At 39.6% G+C, this 21,551-nt stretch overlaps 1 protein-coding gene and 1 long non-coding RNA gene across 2 annotated transcripts; one reads left to right on the forward strand and one right to left on the reverse strand.

Annotated features, from left to right (window-relative positions):
• The first annotated feature begins 3,206 nt into the window (after positions 1-3,206).
• Positions 3,207-15,298, forward strand: LOC126991353 (39S ribosomal protein L19, mitochondrial-like). Its single transcript, XM_050850116.1, has 7 exons — positions 3,207-3,312; positions 4,833-4,977; positions 7,956-8,080; positions 8,551-8,685; positions 11,856-12,043; positions 13,064-13,212; positions 15,146-15,298. Exons 1-7 carry the CDS (start codon positions 3,258-3,260, stop codon positions 15,264-15,266), a joined length of 918 nt encoding a protein of 305 aa, XP_050706073.1. The 5' UTR covers positions 3,207-3,257; the 3' UTR covers positions 15,267-15,298.
• Positions 15,081-20,862, reverse strand: LOC126991354 (uncharacterized). The gene is made up of 2 exons (XR_007745438.1): positions 20,560-20,862; positions 15,081-15,332 (listed from the first exon to the last, which is right to left on the reverse strand). It is a non-coding gene; the product is annotated as an uncharacterized LOC126991354 (long non-coding RNA).
• Between the last annotated feature and the right edge of the window lie 689 nt (positions 20,863-21,551).

Consider the following 21,551-nt stretch of genomic DNA (forward strand, 5'->3'; position numbering starts at 1 on the left):
ACCTTGTTATAGCGACCCAAGATAACCTAGTCAGTAATGTCACGGTAGGAGAACACCTCGGTTCCTGCGACCATAAACTAGTGCGCGTTGACATTAGAGCTCAAACATCGGTGACTGAAAATAAAGTTAAGATGCCCAATTTCAAAAGAGACAACTTCGTAGAATCCGACGAAAACTAATAGATATGCAACTATCAGATGACGGCAATGCAGAGGACGCCTGGCTAAACTTTAAAATCACTTACTCACTCAGCAGGACACATTTGTACCCTTGTGCGAGAAGCGAATTAACACTAATAAAAGTCCACCGTGGTTTAATAGCGAAATTAAACACTCAGTCAAGGAGAGAAAATTGTCTTACAGGTTAAAGAAAGACCAAAGCACGCCCGAAAACATTAGACTTTACAATGATGCAAGGCGACGAGTAAAAAGATTAGTGCATCAGGCAAAGCGTAGATATGAAGAAAATATTGCAGCCAACTGTAAAAATAATCCGAAATCCTTCTTCAGTTACATAAACAACAGAAAGGCGATCAGAAGTGGAATTGGACCTTTAACAAACAGCGACGGTGCACTAGTGACTGACAGCCAACACGTTGCAAACCTATTAAATAATTACTTTTCCTCGGTGTTTAATAATAACAGTCCTCCCACCACCACCACCACCAACACCAGTACTAATGTAAATCCCGAGCATGCATTGTCTAACTTTGAAATAAAACCCGATGAAGTCCTTAAAGCCCTCAAATCACTTAAAACAAATAAAAGTCCTGGACCTGATAAAGTATATCCAACTCTGCTGAAAGAAACAAAGAACGAAATACTCTCCTCCCTCACAACCGTATTCAATATGTCCTTGCGACAAGGCATTGTCCCTTCAGATTGGAAAAAGGCTAACGTGACACCGATTTTTAAGAAAGGAGACAAAAAAGTACCAGGTAATTACAGGCCCATTAGTCTAACTTCGGTTGTAGGTAAGCTACTTGAGGGCATAATTAGAGACAAAATTGTGAGTTACCTTGAAAGCCACTCATTAATTGGGGACTCACAACATGGCTTCCGAAACAAAAGATCCTGCCTGTCAAATCTTTTAACCTTTTATAACGACCTCTTCACTGTTTATGACGTAACCAAATCACTGGACGTAGTCTATCTTGATTTCCAGAAAGCGTTTGATAAAGTCCCGCATCATAAATTACTTTACAAATTAAAGCAAATAGGTATTGACGGTCAGGTAAACCAATGGATCGCGAATTGGTTGAGCAACAGAAAACAACGAGTAGTGATTGACGGATTTAACTCAGAGTGGGCGCCGGTCACTAGTGGCGTCCCTCAGGGCTCGGTTCTTGGCCCAATGCTCTTCATTATTTACATCAACGACGTGGATGTTGGACTCAATAACCGCATTAGTAAATTTGCAGACGACACAAAGATTGGTAACTCGGTTCTCACTGACGAAGACAGGCAAAGCCTCCAAGAGGATTTGCACAAAATTTCAGCTTGGTCGGATAGATGGGAGATGCCCTTTAACGTAGACAAGTGCCAGGTCCTTCAAGTTGGAACGAGGAATAAGAAGTTTGATTACGAAATGCGCGGCGTTAAACTCAAAAGCGTTCAATGCGTCAAGGACTTGGGGGTCAAAATCGCGTCAAACCTCAAATTCTCACAGCAATGCATCGATGCAGCAAATAAAGCGAACAGAATGTTGGGCTTCATTAAAAGAAACTTTTATTTAAGAATAAAGATGTAATACTCCCGCTCTACAACAGTTTAGTCAGACCCCACTTGGAATATGCGGTACAGTTTTGGTCTCCCCACCATGCAAAGGATATTGCTAAATTAGAAGGTGTTCAGCGTCGGGCAACGAAAATTATCCCTTCCTTGCGCAACAAATCCTACGAAGAAAGGCTTTCTACCCTTAACATGTTCTCTCTTGAGAAACGTCGCCTCCGAGGAAAACTGATCGAATGTTTTAAAATACTTAATGGTTTCACGAATGTAGACAGATCAACATTGTTTATGATCGATGACACTTTGCGCACGAGGAACAATGGTGTAAAACTCAGATGTAGACAAGTAAATTCAGACTGCACCAAATTTTTCTTCACCAACGATGTAGTGCGAGAATGGAATAAGCTTCCACCATCAGTGGTCCAGTGTAATACGATTGACTCCTTCAAAAATAAGCTCGACCGTCACTTCCTTCAACTTAATATCAACTAGAGTAGAAATGCAACGTTTTGGAGTCTTCTGATTAATGTAAAATCACTTAGGTTTAAGGACAGACCACCAAGTCTGGACCATGGGGTCTGTGTGGTCTGATTTTCTATGTAAATCTATGTAAATCTCTCTCTCTCTCTCTCTCTCTCTCTCTCTCTCTCTCTCTCTCTCTCTCTCTCTCTCTCTCTCTCTCTCTCTCTCTCTCTCTCTCTCTCTCTCTCTCTCTCTCTCTCTCAATTCAATGCGAACAGGATGTAAAGAAACTGGAAAGGATTCAGAGGATTTCAACAAAAATGGTACCTGAACTCTCAAATCTGCCATGTGAAGAAAGATTGGGATGCATGAACCTCATATAAGTGTGGATTTGTGGAACAGTTTGGAGGAAGAAGTGGTGGAGGCGAAGTGTCCACCAAATGAAAGAAAGATTGAACAGAAGTAGACAAAGAGACAGGACTATCTGAGCCAATAGCTCAGGCCCTGTATGCTACAAATAGGAAAATACAAATAGACAAATTGGTAAACACACACATTTTTATATCCATCGTCCAGTGGTTAGCATGCCTAGCTATAAATCCATGGGCCCAGGTTCTACTCCCGGCACAGTTAGGTTATTTCTCTTTTTGACATTGATACGTTTAAAGAAAAGTCAAAGTATACATGTATGTAAACTTATTAGCAGTTGCTTTATGTAGCTACTCTCCACTTTTGTTTATTCTTCACTGTCATTGTCTTATTTCCTATATCCATGTCTGTTCATCTGCCATGGTAGGGGACGGTTTGGGTAGGAGAGAGCAGTGATGATTCGGACATCGCATTTATTGTAAGATGTATGGAAACGAATATCCCCAGCGAAATACCAAAAAAAAAAAAAAAAAATGAAGTGGCCAAATCATATATATATATATATATATATATATATATATATATATATATATATATATATATATATATATATATATATGATTAAACTTCTACCTTGAGGCTCCAACCCGTTTGGCAACACTGCGTGGCCAACAACAACAACAAGGCAGCAGCAGCATGGCGGGGGTGGCGGCGGGCCGGGTGTGTCCTGGGCTCTCTAGGCTTGTGCAAGGTAAAAAGTGTGCAGTTCAATGGTTGTTGGCGTGCTGGCTGGTGTATGGGCTGTGGTAGAGGCAGGAGACTGCTATGGGATGTGACATATATAGGTATTGTTTGTACTGGAACGGACTTCATCAGTCTGCCTGTAGACGTCAGCGACACTTCTAACTGCAGCACAGAGTCTTTAAAGAGAACGTTGGACCTGTTTCTGCAGAGGATCCCTGATGAGCCCCAGGCAGTCCTACACTCACCTACTAAAAAGGGGGCAAAGAGTAACTCACTCCCTGACCAGCTGAGCCACATCAGAGTGGATCACAGTGTAGGGGCGGTGGACTCCTAAGTCAACCGTGGTTAATGTCACCTAAACCAATGACAAGACAAGACCAGACAAGGCATCACAACACTTATCAAACAACAAATAAACATGCATCTCCACACAGGCAGACAAGCACACAGATTTACATCTAGGCTCTTGCTCTTGCTGTACATGTAACCCGTTGCAGAGTCAAGCCTTCATATCGGCACAACCTGTAAAAATGAAAACAAAACAAGCAGTATCCATTACAAATCTTCCAATTCCCTATTTCTTGCACACCACATCTTTTCCAGAAAACTCTTCATGGCTTCTATAATTCTCTCATTTGCTTCAGCACTAAGTCCCAGCAGCAGCAGCATCCATTCCCTCTCTGTTCTTGCAATCCTCCCATTCACATCCCAGCCCATCTCATTCAGTGCCACCCTCATCATCTCCGTCCTTTCTCGCCAGTACCTCCCACACACCAGTAACACATGCGCGACAGTTTCATCCACACCCCTGTCACACATCTGACACTCTTTGCTGTGGGACTCAGACCACCTGTAATTTCTTGCATTCACATTCGTACACTGTGCTCGAGCTTGGAAGAGAAGATCACCACCCAGGCTTCCATCATACCAGCTGACACACTGCGGGGCTTCCTTTTCCCTGTACCATTCCAAAGTACTCTTTCGCTCCATCGCATGCTTCCACCTCTTCAGACTGTCACCTTTCACTGCACTGTCTATCTCTCTCTTCCACTTTCTCACATCCCATTCTGCCACTGTACTGACTGTAGTGAGCCATCACCACAATGGCCATATTGAAAACAGGGAATGGTGAAGCATAATGCAAGTATTTATCGAAGATAGTCAAACACTCAAACTCATAAAAACAAAACAAAACTAACCACCTAATGGGGAGCCTTTACCTCCCCTCACCCTCCATTATATTACTTAACCAAACCTAACCACCTAACATGGAGCTTTGTCCGTTCACTCTCCCACATTTAGCCATTTCTGCAGGAAATAAGTATATAGAACGACAAATCATACAAATAAGGTTCATCCTGATCCACAGCCCAAGCCTCTCTCTTCATGCTTGACCACTGCAGTCTCCGGTCCTTGGTGATGCCTTATCCATTTGTTCACAAAATTGGTTTTTATATAAGTATGTAATATAGTATTGGTCTGCATGTGAACCCAGTCATGATTAAAACTCAATTTGTGTATTGACAGGTGTTTGCACAGAGGCATGGGGGTGCCAGCAAGTGAGGGGAGTATTCTTCCGGCCTAAACCCATCTCTAAGGAGCCCATTCGGTTGTTGCCCTACATACCAACACAGGACCCAGACATCATCAGGAAGATGCCCCAGGACTTCAGGTGGGTGTGGAGGGAGGGGCTAGAGATTGTGTTAGTAGTAGTAAAAGTGGCAATGGTGATAACAGTAGTAGTACAGTAAAATTCCTAGTAACTGGCAGTCACGAGGATTTAGAGGTGTCAGATAAGCAGAAATTCTGGATACAGTAAAATCCTTACTATCTGGCCCAGAAGTATCTAGAAACCCCAAGTATCTGGCAAAAATGTGGTCAGTAAAAAAAAAAAAAAAAAAAAAAAAAAAAAAGATAGAATTACAAAGATCTAACTGTAAGATTTGAAATACCTGTTCTATGCAGCTGTTTAGTTTTCTGGCACCACTCCAGCAGCGGCACACCCTTACCTTGTAGTGCGGCTGCTAGCATGGGGCGAGCCTCCCATAACTCCCTCTGCGAGGGGGGTACCTCTTTGGCCAACTGGTGTACAGGGTGGCGAGTGGGATGGAGAATCTGGACGGAGAGGACCTGTGTGTGTGGAGCGAAAGAGAAATGAGAGGACATGGAAAGAAGTTGAGGGCGACCACGTGTAGGCGAGATGTGAAAAAGTTTAGCTTCCCAAACAGAAGCATTGAGCTGTGGAATGGACTGGAGGAGGAGGTAGTTTGTGCATGAAACATTCATGATTTTAATGAAAAGTTGGATAAGAGAGGATATGGAGACGGGACAGCGCGAGCGTAGCTCTTTTCTCGTATGTCAAAACTAGGTAAATACACACACACACACACACACACACACACACACACACACAAAAAAAAAAAAAAAAAAAAAAAAAAATCACAATAAATGCATAAATTCACACATAAAAGTATATATGTATACCCTCATCATCCCAGGGAAGAAGTTGCATTTATGTAACTTGAATTAGGGTGGGGAGAAGGTAGTGTGTTGGCTATTTTCTGATTGTTTTCTGCCCTCAACCATTTATCAGGGCACCGTTGCCACTTACGTGATGTGGTGTGACCCTGATCTCCATCTTCTGAAGCCATGGAGCTGGTATTGATTGATAAAGCCATTATTAATGCATAAATAACATAGCATTGCAATGGTGTTTATACAACCGGGAGGCAGGCGTGAGTCACGTGGCTGGCGTGTGTGAGTCACATGGCTGGCGTGCGTGATTGGCCAAGATGTGGCCTGAGAATAAATGGGTCGTGCTGATTGGCCAACCAACACGTGGTTTATGCTGCTTGAGCCCTTTCTGCTTGCTCAGTGCAAAGTGCTAGGCGAGGAAAACCTGATTTACTACGGAATGTTCGACCCTATTTACCGAGGTTGTATGGTTGGAAATCCCATCCCCTCTATATTCTTGCGATAGGGGAGAGGCTACGCAGTGTTTCCCATAAAAAAAAACAAGAAATGGCCGGTGTGTGGGTTGAGCCCTTCCTGCATGCAGGTCTTCAAATGTGGTACTCTGAGGTTGTTTAGACATGTGATATATGACTTTGTGATGGGGCTGTTTTGATTTAAATCATGTGATTTAAATGGATTTAAATCAGAGTAAAAAAAATATTGATTTGAATCAAAATAAAATATACTGTATTTGAAATTATATATATATATATATATATATATATATATATATATATATATATATATATATATATATATATATATATATATATATATATATATATATATATATATATATATATATATATATAAAATGTGATCCATTTGTACAGGACAGGTCCTGTAGTAAATCAGACACCAGTGAATGGTTGCCGTCTCTTACAAAACAAATATTCAAAAGCATAAAAGGAAAGCAATGTCTTTTTATTAATAACAACAATAAATGTAATTATGAAGTTTAATGAGCATAATTGTTTTGAATACACAGCAACATGATTTAATCTAACTTCTTATTAATATGATCCAAATTTGAGAACATTCTGATTGAGTTCCTCTTCTGTTCCTCTTTATTTGTGCTGATGATTTTAACTTGTCAAATCTAATTATACTACCATTGTCTTATACTTATGATTTTTAAGTGAAAACTCATCTTGTGTAATGTAACAACACTAAACTCTGGTTTCATTTGACATTGGCAAAGTTTCTTACAAGAAAATGTCATTATTAAAGTGAAACAGATAATCAACTTAAACCAAACAATGCTTAAAGTAAAAAAAATAATTTAAGTAAAAAACATTGATTTAAATAAATAAAAAAATCCAATTTAAATCAAATAAACCTTTTTTTCATTAAAAAATCATGATTTTTTCCAACCCTGCTTTCTGAAGAGAGTGTAAGAATAGTATTGAGAGAGAGAGAGTGTCAGTGGGAGACCACCAGTGGAATGGATCAATAGAATAGATCGGTATTGGAGAGACAATTGGCAGGAGAGGGATTGAGGATGCTGAGTGGGAGTGCCAGAACAGGGAATGTTGGAGACACTTTTGCTGTGTCCTCCCCCTTGGGAGAAATTCCTTATATATATATATATATATATATATATATATATATATATATATATATATATATATATATATATATATATATATATATATATATATATATATATATATATATATATATATATATATATATATATATATATATATATATATATATATATATATATATATATATATATATATATATATATATATATATATATATATATATATATATATATATATATATATATATATATATATATATATATATATATATATATATATATATATATATATATATATATATATATATATATATATATATATATATATATATATATATATATATATATATATATATATATATATATATATATATATATATATATATATATATATATATATATATATATATATATATATATATATATATATATATATATATATATATTCAACAGTAATTCACATAGCTAGAAATATGCTTTTCTTTGGTAACCCTTTTTTTGTTTTGAGTAAATCAACTTTCAGAATATTGCTATTGTTTATTTGTAATGATGCTGTACATGGCTCATAATGCTGCTCTGTCTTACAGATTTGTGTACCCAGAGTTCCTGCCAGACCCTTCACCAATATATAGGAATCGCATGCGGGAGAGGCTGGAGCGGCAAGACATGTTGAGTCGGAGGGCTGTTATGCCCATCCCGGAGTTTTATGTTGGTGAGACTTTCTTATTGGACTGTGCACTTAACTAATTGTAGCATATAGGGTCAGAGCTTATGTTTGTTTGTCATGTCTACATTTATTTTTATGAGATGTATGACCTATATCCACTTTACATTTTATAATTATGTACACGTTTTGTTTGTACTATATCCTGTTCAAGGTTATGTAATGTGTTAGAGCACTGTTGGTTGCACACAAGAAACAAAGTTGTGCGTTTGTTGAAAAGATGGGGTCAAATGGATAGCTAGGGCTGGTGGAAGTAGAAATGCATTTTCAAGATTTTTTATTTATAACCCAGTCTAATCTTGCGTATGTGCTTTAGGTGGCCAGAGTTTGTTACATCATGGAAGCAGTATATTCAAAATAACCTCAGCATTCACTCTTAAATCATGGTGGCAATGCTACTGATAACTTTGAAGCAATTTGTAAAATTTTGCAATCATTAAATCCACATTCTCTGTCAGGGTCCATCATGGCTGTGACTGTGGCAGACCCCAATGCATCTGGCAAAACCAACAGATTTGTGGGTATCTGCATCCAGCGTGGTGGTGCGGGACTTCGGGCATGGTTCATTCTTCGCAATGTGATTGATCACCAAGGTAGGAAAAATGATCAAAAAACATACTTTAGTGATGTACCCTCCTATGAGGGCTGATTGATTATCAGAGAAACCCGAGAGTTACACTTGTCTCTGTGATCATGGGTAAGAGAGACTTGTGAAAAAATAATTGGGTTCACAGAACAATAACTATGAATTGGTTGGATATTGTAAGGGATGACATGCTTTGATTTCAGATAAACACTTCTTAGGCCCAACTACAATAGAACCTCGTTTATCCGGCATGCAAAACAGCGGCACGGATCTGATCTGATCTTGATCTTGCTGTCACAGGTGGCTTGAGATTTCTCTCAAGACAGGCCTTTGTATTGGCAGCTCCTGTGAAAGAAAACAAAATATACAGAAAGACTGTGTTCTACTTGGGGCAAGATATCATTGCCTACATCTTGCACGTCACATACTCCTGAAGAACTTTCAAAAGAAGGGTGGTTGAGGGGGGCGAACTCCCCCCGTTAGGATGGTCAAGGTGGGCAAAGCCCCCTCGTTAGGTAGGTTGTTAGGTTTGGTTAGTTTAAATTTATTTGGCATGCGGTGTGGGCTGGCAGAAATACGCAGCATGGGATGGGACATGGTGGTCCACTACACTTGATGGTGTTGCGAGAAATACCTCCTCGCAGAAATAAGTTGCTCTGTTGTCCACCGCGCATGAGCACTGGGGGAATACACAGCTGAAAAATCATTAATTTGCCTGGTTTTATTTAAGCTTGTCCACTTGTGATCTTTGTGAGCAGTGAGTTAAGGAGGCTGCCAGGGGGGGGTCCTTCCTGGGTACACAGTGCATCCTATGGCTTTGAAATCTTAGTATGTTGGTGTAAATCTATGACATTCTAGAAATTTTGTGAAATTTGGGTGAATGTGTAGGGGAAACTCAAACAAAGCATAAAATCTTCTTTTTGTTTCACAGACTTTATTTTTTAGTTAATTGCTTTGAAAAAAATACCATTGAAGCTTTGCATATATATCTACATTTCTCATTTTTTAAATTTTTGATTTTTTGTTTTGGCTTTGAAAAAAAAAAATTCACTAATAATTTTCTCCACTTTTTCTCCCGTTTTCTTTTTACATTTTTTAAAATGTACAAAATGAGAAAAATTGCCATTTAGTTGTAGTTTATATTAATACCTAACAAATGACTGTCAGACTTTTTGTCCATTTTGTGAAAACAAATTTTGAGATTTGGGCTCCTAAAGATTTTTTTTTCCATATCATATGTTTTGCCATTTGTATTCATTTGATCGGCATGAAATCTTCACATATGATTGTTTATACCTTGTTCACTTACTGGAGAAGGATAAGGCATCTAGTCCCCCTTTATAATAAAAAGTATTATCACTCAAATGTGGTGGTGGTGGTGAGGTTGGTGTGAAGACAGTCATGACTCTTGCTTCCAGCATTGCTTTCTTGCATGTTTCCTGGGTCTCCATTTTATTCCAGAAGCCTTCTTCATGTTCGTGAATCTGCTCATGGTTGCTTTGCGCTTGTACGTCATTGTAAAGACGTTTTTGGGTTGTAGCGCAACGAAAAATTTCAACGTCCTCCTCGGTCAGCGTATGGGTGAAAACTGAGCAGCAGAGTGCGCATTTCACATTTGGCAGCTGTCACGAGTGGATAAAGGGATGATGGATGACAAAATTTAGAGAGAAAAAGACTATTTCTAATGTGAATTTTACGTGCGTACAAGCCCTGAGAAATACCTTGTGTGTTGGCGTGCTTTGACGTAACAGCGCGGGGCATTTAAATCTCTTAACCCTTAGCTTACAGCGATCGTATATATAAATGCACTACCACGCCCCACCCGTACGGGGATCATATATATAATCATCACACTCTACGCTCTTTACGTTTCAGATATACCGTCAGTTCTTGACTCAGAAGAATGGTGGAGGCATCTGGCATCCGTACACACTCACATTCGTCTCCAGCGCGCAGCCTACCGAAGGCCACAGATCATTTTCCACTTTTGTTCGGAATACATGTCATGTCTCATGACGCGTCAAACAGTTCCTCTGCTCCGGGCAGAAGTAGAGTGCGGGTGAATTAAAGTGACAGTGACTTTGATGACTGCTATGGTATGACATTGACAGAGGAGGGAGGGGCAAGAGGTAGAGAGAGAGAGAGAGTGGGGTGCTTCCACGCAACGCGTCACGGCCACGAGAAAATGCACAATATTTTCGGCTGTCATAACTTTTTTATTATTATTAGGAGAGAGGTTTTATTACACCACCATATATACTAGATGAATATACAATTATTGGAAAGAGGAAAGACACCATTTCCACCTCTTTTAAATGCCTAAATTTTCCCCGTGCACAGCATCCAGAGATATATATCGCCACCCATACTCTAAGGGTTAAAGGGAACCCGTTTTTAATATTCTAAAAAAATATGCTTCATTACCTGGTAGTACATAACATCCCCAATATGCTGAGCGAGAAAAACTAATTTAGTCAGTTTAAAAAATATTTGTCAAAAAATACCCCCCTTAAATGTAGAAACAGAAAGCAAGTTGAACCTCTCTCTGCGAGCTGATTCCTACAACACGGTGGTAACGTGTGGCAGCAAGTGGCGGTGGGTGTCAATCATTTAGTGATTTCTGGTAAAAAATGCTATCTCCATAATAAACAACATCCTATTTTGTCCAGAAATAAGCAGTCAGTGTCTTGAAATTAGTAGGTTATCCTCTTGTTAACCCCTTCACTATGACTGGGTGAAAACAGCACCCTGCCCCGCCGCACTCCGTATCCGGGCTGGCCGCGCGCGCCAAATTTCGAACCCCTCTTGTGGTCCTGCTGCACAAGACTTCCTACTATTCCTCATCCCTATTCTATCCAAATCCCTTATGCAAGAGGGAACCAGCATCTTCACTATTTCATACCTTTTGCTGGTAAACTCTGGAAGTCTTCCTTAGTCTGTATTTCCTCCTGTCTACAAATTTAACTTTTTCAAGAGGGGGAGTATCAAGACACCTCTCCAAATGACTCACTTTTCTGTTTCAAACATTTAAACTTTATGGGACCAGTGCCATTACAGTTTTTTTTTTTTTTTTGTGCCATTGAACTGCCTTTTTCTCTCTTAAAAATAAAGAAAAATAAACTCATAATTGAAACTATTATAATACTACCTTTATTGATTTCATCTGATCTGGTACAGGTTTAGAGATCAAGTATGAGATGTATGCACCGCTGATACAGAGCATCGAGGTGTTGAGGCTGGAAAAGCGGCTGGATGAAGAGTTGTTATATCTGAGGGATGCACTCCCCATCTACTCCACCTTCCCTCTGGAGATGGAGCCAGAGGTTTTACAGGAAGGAGCACCAGTACCTGTTAACCCCATCAAGGTGCTGTAAAGAGGCTGCATTAGAAATGATAGCATTCAAATGTGGAAGCACTGAGAAGCTGGAAAAGTTGGGGGATTGGTTGTGTATTTAAGAGAAAATTAGATACCAGCATTACTACAAAATTGTAAATAAGGAATGTCCAGAGTGAGGATTTTGCATTGTTTATTAAACAAGCTGCTGCTATATGAAGGAGTGCAGATCTTTGTGTTTTTACTGGATGCTTGTAATACAGGGTAGGAAAGGGGCTGTATACTTGGAAATAGTAATATGAATAGTTGTTAGGTGTGATGGTGTAGTATGAAACTTCTGGCATAAAAAAGTTCCTAGGTGAATATTTGAGAAACAAAGACAGAAGGAAACGAATGGAGTATGCAAAGTTGGAGTATATGGATAGGACCAAATGGAGACTGCTGGTGCTCCCCCACCCCCATGAAGGTATAAAAAGTCCCTGGGTGATGTAGTGGTCGGGTAGCTGCAGAGGATGATGCACATCGTTTCTGTTTAGTTCCTCATTCATTATTCTTTGTATATTTATATCAGGCAAGCTGAACATCATAAAATCATTTCTATAGAGATTACATTGATATACAAATGTGGTAACTAACTGATGGAAACATTTGGCCTGATTTAGGTATGCAAAGAATGATGATTACATAACTAAGAATCCCTATGCTGGCACAGATCAACTACTGCATCACAAACTTTTATATGCCTTTTAATTGATAGGCAATAATAGTTCTGCATAGATCTGACTTTTTTTTCCACATCCAACTCCATAAGGGAAAATATGGATGTTGAACAAAAGAAGAGAAGAATCTGATTAATTCCAATTATTTGTCATTTGTTGTGAATAATCACAAAGAAAGTAAAGCCTGTTTTATAAGCATATCATACCACTGATAGCTGTGTTCTGCATTGATGACTCTCACCATCTCTCAGTGATTATGTGAGTTGTATTACTTTTCTTTTTGTAAAAATGCCCTTCATTAATCTGTAATCATAGCTTTTTCTCCATAACAGGTTCAATTGAAACCGAGACCATGGCATGAGCGATGGGAAAGGAAAAACCTTCAGGGTGTTCAAGACTTAGGGCTCCCAGAAAGATTTTATCAGAAGGCAAAGCTTTTAGAGAAACCATGGGAGAAGTTTGACCTAATGAAGGAGTACAGGTAAGATTCTTAACCAATAGTTGAGAAACCTCACTAACTTATGTTTAAAATAGCACAAGTCGGCAAGACACCTGCCTCAGAAAGGTAAAGTCTGCATTTTACACTTGCTGAATTTAAAGAAAACGTTATTGTTTATGGTTATCATTCTTAACCTAAATTTTTCACTCCATAAGTAGTGCAATATTTCTTAGGAGCACACAATAGTTATGCTATGTGATGTGTGTAATGTGGGGTCTTTAAAGGGATATGGATTATTCTGGTTTGTATGCCAAATAAAATGGCAGATGAAAGACAGGGAGATGGAGTTTTACATTTATTTTTAACATCATACTTTACAGGAACAGCAATTTTATGCAGTTTAGTCACAGTTCAAAAGTTAAAGCCACGATTATCGTACTGACCACAGCAAAATGCTGTATGCATGGGAAAAAAATAAGTAGATTTTTAAAATTTCATTTTTTTTTTTTTATTATTTTTTAGGTGCTGCCTGTAGGGTTAGTAGATTCTCTTGAGGGGCCTCTTGGACGACCCCAGTTTTTTAGTGGGCACTTGCGAATTTTGTTATATATTGGCTGCCATGATATATGACTTGCTTGTCCCCATGCTGCCCATCGGTGCTCCACTTGAACAAAGTCACCAAAGTTAGGGTTGATTGAAGATCTGGGCAGCATGTGGGTAATCATCCGACACTCGGCAATGGTTGAAAATTGTCAGCAAGCTTCGGTGGGACTCAAACCTAGGTCCTCGGGTTCATCATGCTTGCACTCAAACCACTTGGCCACTAACTCCCTGGCACTGGTAGGCTCTCTTGAGAAGCCTCTTGGATGGCCCCAGGTTGTTAGTGGTGCACTAACTAACTAATGGGGAGCATATGCCCAGGGGCACATTGCTTCACTCACCTGCCACCTCCACTCCTGACGGTCCAGGACGGGTTAACCTCTGGTGGGCTCCTTGTGTGGGTGCCTGGAACATCCTGAGCCTCTAAGAATATCATCAACTACCCCATCTGTCAGCAGAACTCAGGAGGTTGAGATTGGACACTGTGGGGCACTCTGAGACGAGGAGACCAGGCAAAGGAGAGAGCAGTAGTAGGAGTCATACCTACTATTGGTCTGGGCAGAGCAATAAATACTTGTCTCAAAGGAGAGGTTTCATGTGAGAGGAAAAATTACTAATTTAGCCTAGTGTTTTAAGGTATGCTGGCTTTATAAAATTTATAGTGTTTATAGTTAATTATAGTTAATAAGGTATGAATGTAAAGTGGAAGAGTTGGACTATGTTATCCATGGCTCTGGAAATTACTGTAATTAATAACTTATGAAATACAGCCACTTACTTTTTTCCTGCGACTTTATAGTGGCGTCTTTATACCAGTTCACGGTTGAATTTACTGATAACACATCTTTTTTCTTAAAGCTTATTAACTTCCTCTTACACTTAGGAACAGGTAGCCTCATATCATCCTTTGCCATAATAGCAAGTGTTTAGCAAAGAATAACGTGAATCCACCTGTTCCTTAATGTGAGGGGTATTGGTATGCCTCCAGAAAAAAATAACTTGGCTTGTACAAGAAGGGTAACAGTAGAGTCTCTATAATACACAATGCAACTAAGTAGGAGAGTGTTGTGCACTGTGTGATGCTGGGAAAAAAGGCTGGCTGCATTTGTATTACATTATTTGTAGAACATTTCAGTATCTTTAATTTTGCTGTTAGCAGCACAGTATGATTGCAACAGTACTCTTTAGTTCTGCTGTCAGAGCACAGTGTGATTGCAAGAGTCATATGTCTTGTAACAAAAATAATGCTAGGTGAAAGTAGTGTTGCATTATTCATGTAAAAGGTGGCAACTTGGGTTATAAAAGAGAGGTGCTATTTTGAATTTGAATATCTTGAATTTTTGTATAATATTTTTTCTCTGTGCTTCATCAACAGAGCTACAATTCCTGAGGAGGAGCAAGCAGACATATTCCGTGAGATCTCCCCACAATACCCAATGATGGAGACCACACGGCGTCGGACCAAGAGAAAGCGTGTTGTGCCATCTCAGTCCTAATGCTAGCAGGGAACCCCTTGTTTGAATCCAATGACTCTTGGTCGTGGCACTCAGATGTGTAATATGCTGGGACAAAGAACACTATCATTAGTGAAGCAGCAAGTGAAGTGCTTGTGCTGAAAAGAAAAAAGTATTTTAGAAATTGCATTGATAAATAAAAGTACCGTAGTTTCAATTATTATTAGCTCTTAAAGGGACAAAATTAAGAAATCTCTTGATTTTGTGAGCACTGAAAGCATCATTACACAAAATCACTACACCCATTAGAGTAAGCAGTTGTATAGTTGGAGAATTTTCTATGTTATTTATCACTGAACTGTACTGACTTGTTCATTTTGTAAATAGAAAAGAATATAAATTGAATTTTTTAATGTGTCCTGAAATTTTCATACAGAATGTTTAATAATTCTACTTTTGTTAAGACTTCAGTATTTTAATTTGGAATGGAAGGAAAATGGATCACAGTCATAATTATGGGATGCACATAAGAACATTTGTAATGAAGACATAGGTGGTTGAGTGTACAAGCAGGTGCTCTAACTAACTAACTAATTGGGAGTATACGCCAGGGGGCGTGTCGCTTCACTCACTCACTCCACTCTCAACAGTCCCCTGTGCAAGCTCCCACGCAGCTGCCCTATCCATCCCAAGTCCCTTCTAGTAGGATGCAAGTCTGTAGGGGGATACGTTTCTATAGAAGCACTGTTCCTAAATGAGGGCTGGGAAGGGGTCAAGGCGGGGCAACACAATGTCCATCATGCCATGTCTTCCAAGCCTGCAATGTGTAACTTCTGTGATATATGTAAAAGGCATCACTAATAAGATAAAACACATACCAATACAATTTTAACTTAAATATTATGAAATATCAAAGAAAATTAAACACATACATAAGGTATTAATACAGCATAAAGAAACGTGGCATACATATTTTTCATTGGTGCGAAGAAAATGTTATTACTTTCATTGACTTTCACTGTAGTTCTAAGGTGGGTAAGGAATGTAACAGCTATATTTATAAGATAGTTTGAAGAAATATAAGTAAAAATATGATATTTTCTTGACCAAAATAAATGTTAAATCCCTCATGAGCGGCAACACTCCAACTGACCCAAGCTGACACGAGTCGATTGCTTCCACGAACTCACTTTGCATCTTGACACAGCCATTATAACCATGATGCAACAAAATATAAATTATGAGAGAGAGAGAGAGAGAGAGAAGGGGGGGATGTTAGCAGTGCTGAGTGCAATGTTAGGGTGATTTACATATATATTCAGACCACACAGACCCTATGGTCCAGACTAGGTTGTCTCCTTAAACCTAAGTGAAATTCTGTTAATCAAATGATGCCAAAATCTTTGCATTTCTACTTTGGTAAATATTAAGTTGAAGGAAGTGTTGGTTGAGCTTGTTTTTAAAGGAGTCAATTGTGTTCCACCAGACCACTGAAGGTGGGAGCTTATTCCATTCTCGCACTACAACAAAGAAAAATTTGGTGAAGTCTGAATATACTTGTTTACATTTAAGTTTTGTGCCATTATTTCTCGTTCGCAAAGTGTCATCGATCGTAAACAATTTTGATTTGTCCACATTCGTAAAGCCATTAAATATTTTAAAATATATTCGATCAATTTTTCTCGGAGGCGACATTTCTCAAGAGAAAACATGCTAAGAGTTGAGAGCCTTTCATCGTAAGGTTTGTTACGCAAGGAAGAGAAAATTTTTTTGCCCGACGCTGAACACCTAATTTAGCAATGTCCTTTGCATGTTGGGGAGACCAAAACTGTACTGCGTATTCCAAGTGCAGTCTGAATAAACTATTGTGTAGCAGGAGTATTAAATCTTTGTTTTTTAATAAAAAGTTTCTAAATGAAGCCCAGCATTCTGTTCGCTTTATTTGCTGCATCAGTGCATTGCTGTGAGAATTTGAAGTTTGTCGCGATTTTGACACCCAGGTCCTTGACGCACTGAACCCTTTTGAATTTAACGCCATGCATATCGTAATCTAACCTCTTATTTTTTGTTCCATCTTGAAGAACCTGGCACTTATCTGTATAAGAATGCATCTCCCATCTATCAGACCAAGCTGAAATTTTATGCATTTGTGAGAGAGAGAGAGAGAGAGAGAGAGAGAGAGAGAGAGAGAGAGAGAGAATGATGTGTGAACTTTCTGTACATACTGCAGTTTTATTGTATGAAATGTTTATTGCACTAATTTTGCTGCTGAAAAAATCTTGCAGTAAAATTAATTAAAAATACTTTTTGTTTTGTATTTCGTTGGAGATATACCTTGGACGCTCTCCTCAGCAGCTTTGAATTTCACGCTTAAAGGTATCCCACAACATTCCAGTATCCTTCAAAGTACCAAACACTCCAAACCAATTGAGGCTGCCACAGCATACTCCTGGTTCCTCACCAGTTTCTCAAGATGGAATCCCGGAGGGTTGCATCTTGAGATATTCTTGGACCAGATGTGTATTCTATAAGCATTGCACCGAGTTTGGTTGGTCGCAAAGAATTCAGCACTCCGGAAAACCCCTACACATAACCCATAGACAGCTCTCGCGATGCCATTGGATGCATTGCTAAACGGACCCTTAATACAGAACACCTTGGAGATATTTAATTTGTTTTTGGTTGCACTACTACTACTACCACTATAGTGTTCCCATTTGAAACTGGCCGGTGGGGTGTAGGCCTATGCGGGTCAGCCCCGCCCCGCCACTCTGCCACACACTCCCTTTAAATGAATTTAATTAAATAATTGGGTAATCCACTAAGGTCATATAGTGTTAAGATTGTTTCGTTTTTAGGATAATAACAAAGATTTTGTATAAATACCACGACACTTGACAAGGTTGGAATACAACATTGTCAGGTGTCGTGCGTGGTATTTATACAAAATCTTTGTTATCATCCTAAAAACGAAACAATCTCAACACTATATGACCTTACTATATTATCTAATTATTTGATTAAAATCACTTAAAGGTAGTAAATAAATAGCTGACATATGAGAGCAAGCGAGAGGTCTTGAGTGTGTGGCAGAGCGGCGGGGCTGAACCGCATCGGCCTACACCCCACTGGCCAGTTTCAAATGGGAATACTATACCACTACTACTACAAATACACGCGAGTCCGTACAAGTCTTCCTCAACAGGTAAGGGACGAGGCTATCAAGCATCCTACGCTTGCCAATCTGCTCAGTAGTAGGTGTGCTGGCAACCCATACTGGTAGACCTCCCCTCAGCCCCTCTTGTTACTATTTTTTCTTTCCCTGTAACGTGTATCCTGTTCAACTAAGCGATGATAAAAAAACATTATTTTCCTGGCACACACACAAAAAATAAAATGTGTGTGTGTGTGTTACATGGTGGCCTCTTTGCTTGCACCCATGTTTGTTCCTCGTTTGCATGTTAGACCTCTTCACTTTTCTCTCGGTGTCTTCCTTCACATTCTATTTTCTCCGCCCCGCGTGTCAGTGGAGATGGAGTGTTTCTGCTGTGTTGTGTCCAAACTCTAATTGCATGTTTTGTTTTCCCACCCGCCAGTACCTATGCTTCCTCCTCCCCTCTATGTCTGTCACCGTAAGACATTAAATTTGATTGTGGCTCCGTTTAAACTCTCATAACAATCAATGTGGTATTTTATATATTAATCAGTCAATAAATCAATATATTAATACATCAATCAACTAGTAAGGCAGTCAATAAGACATTGAGTGAAACAGCCAACTAGCCACCAGTCAGTCAGTCGGTCAATCAGTCATTCAGTTACCACAACCAAGATATTCAAAAGGGAAACCACCAACCTAATCAAACGACACTAATATGATTGAAAGAATGGGCTTCAAAAAAGTTATCTCACACACACACACACACACACACACACACACACACACACACACACACACACACGTGAGCAGTTGATAGCCTTGAGGTACAACGTGGTGGAGGGATCACGAGTAAAAGATAAAAGAAGCATCAATAGTAGTAGCAGTGATTGTAAGTCGTGATTTTTGTAGTAGTGACTAGTGAGTATTGTCGTTGTCGTAGTAGTAGTAGTAGTAGTAATCATTATTATTGATAGTTTATTGTTGCAAGTAAAACAACAAAGGAGAAGGGAGGAGCATGTCATCCCAACCCCCAGGCATTGTGGTAGTGATTGTATTAGTAGTAATAGTAGTAGTAGTGGTTATTGTACTAGTGATTTTAGTAGTAGTGTGTGGTAGAAAAACCGGGAACCAGAAAGAAAAAAAAATGAAAATAAGAACAAACAACAAAAAAACTAAGAAAACAAGGACGAGAAAGAGGAAGGCGAGGAGGCAGCAGTTCCAAGAGCAGCAGCATTTTCGAGACTATATTCAAGTCTAAGGGAATTTGTGTGACAGGAGCTGTCATGGAGGAGGAGCTGGCGGTGTCCCGACTGGGTGTTGGGGCATAAATTATTCTTTAGTGCTTGACTCAGGCTGAGGAGGAGGCGGAGGAAGTATAGGTGGAGTGGAGTGAAAAAAAAAAAAAAAAAAAAAAAAAAATGGAATGAGGAGTATGAGTGAAATTTGCAACGAGAAACATGGAAGAGCAAACAACACTTTTTTTTGGTTTATTATAAGCTGGAGCGAAGTTCAAAGTTATTCCCACATGTCGCAACGAAAGAGTGGTCAGTGCGATTTTTAATAGAATTGATCATTTTTGCACTCGCCAGTTCTATTAGAAGTGTGTTTCTATGGCGGATTACTCTAATCGATAAAATTTACTTCTACCGACATCTGTACCTCTTCACCTCTCAAAGCGGCAGAAGAGGAAGAGGATTAAAAGATGGGGAGGATGAGCGAGGTTAGGAAAAGAGGATGAGGAAGAAGAAAATGAGAGGAAGAGAGGAACAATAAGGAAAGGAAAGGATAGGGAAAATGAAGCGGGAGAGGAGTGGAATTAGGAAAGACATGGGTAAGGAGGAAGGAGACAAATTTAAGGGATGATGAAATGAAAAGAAAGAGGAAACGGAGGCGAAGGGATGTATGGCTGGGGTTATGGGGTGAAGGACGAGGGAGAGGAGGAAGAAAAGGGCAGGAAAGGAAGAAGAGTGAGGAGTGAAATATGAGCAGTGTAAGGGAGGAATGACGAGAAAGGGAGCACACTTGGGGTGGATGAATAAAAAGGGTTATGAATTAACACATTATTAACATTCAGATGATAACAAGTGAAGTTATTTGAATTAAAGGTGTTAATTAGGGAGAAAAAACAGTTATAGATCAACTAATTAAACTATCAAACACTTATCTACTCCTTACCAATTGCTTGCGTTATTTTGTCGCAAGAATGTTCGTTCTTGTCAGACGCTATGTCACGGCGATGCTTGCTACGCCGCCTGGGTCACGACGATGCAATCTTCAGGCCAGTCATTACCAGCCGACTGATCCGCCCCAAGAGAACTATCATCACTAGTGCCCTCAGCAACAAGAAGTCCACCCATTGCAGTAGCAGCCAGAGTGCCAACAATAGCTTCAGTGGTTGGTGCTCCACGACCCGCACTCACCGAGATTGTCCAGCGCGTAAAGGTGCTATAGCCCCTTGTCCTATGTCGGCCCATTACCTCCGACTCACAGTAACGTTGATACTGTCAGGTCCAACTCCAGCTGCAGCACCGCCACCGATGAATCAACCATGAACCAACGCTCAAACAAATGATTCATCTGTATTGGATCGCTTTTCAAGGAGATCTTACCAGGCGCACAAATACCAGTAAGCTTTTATTTCTAGCTTGGCTAAGCATACGTAGTTGGACCTTTCTGATTTTCTGTGAGGCAGGACACAGGTCTTCGTTAATGAAAATCCTTGTACCGCTAAGCTACGTGACGTTCCTCATTACGACCTTACAGGATCTAAACAAGGGAAAACGAACGGTGGTCGTTGCGCCGTCGACTGGTGAGCTCGTTCCAAGTGGATGTTACGCAGATGTAATTTGTTTACTTTTTGCTTATCTTTTTTTGAATTTCTTTGAGTGAACTAAAAACTGGTTGTTACCTCGTTGATGATTGACTGTAGCTATTTTAGGATATCATTCACTGGTTTCGTCAATACTTCTAATGTGCCCTTGATCCTGGGAAGTCAGCCGTGTTTTCAGAATTATCGTGTCCATCTTGATGAATCACCAGACCCTTGGCTTATAGCGGGGGTAATAAAGGGACAGGCACTAGCGGAGGAGCCATAACACATGCCTGCTCGCTAGGTGGGAGGGGGGCTGGGGGTGGGGAGAGAGAGAGAGAGAGAGAGAGAGAGAGAG

Source organism: Eriocheir sinensis, unplaced genomic scaffold (genome assembly GCF_024679095.1).
Source record: "Eriocheir sinensis breed Jianghai 21 unplaced genomic scaffold, ASM2467909v1 Scaffold264, whole genome shotgun sequence".
In the NCBI taxonomy this organism is placed as follows: domain Eukaryota; kingdom Metazoa; phylum Arthropoda; class Malacostraca; order Decapoda; family Varunidae; genus Eriocheir; species Eriocheir sinensis.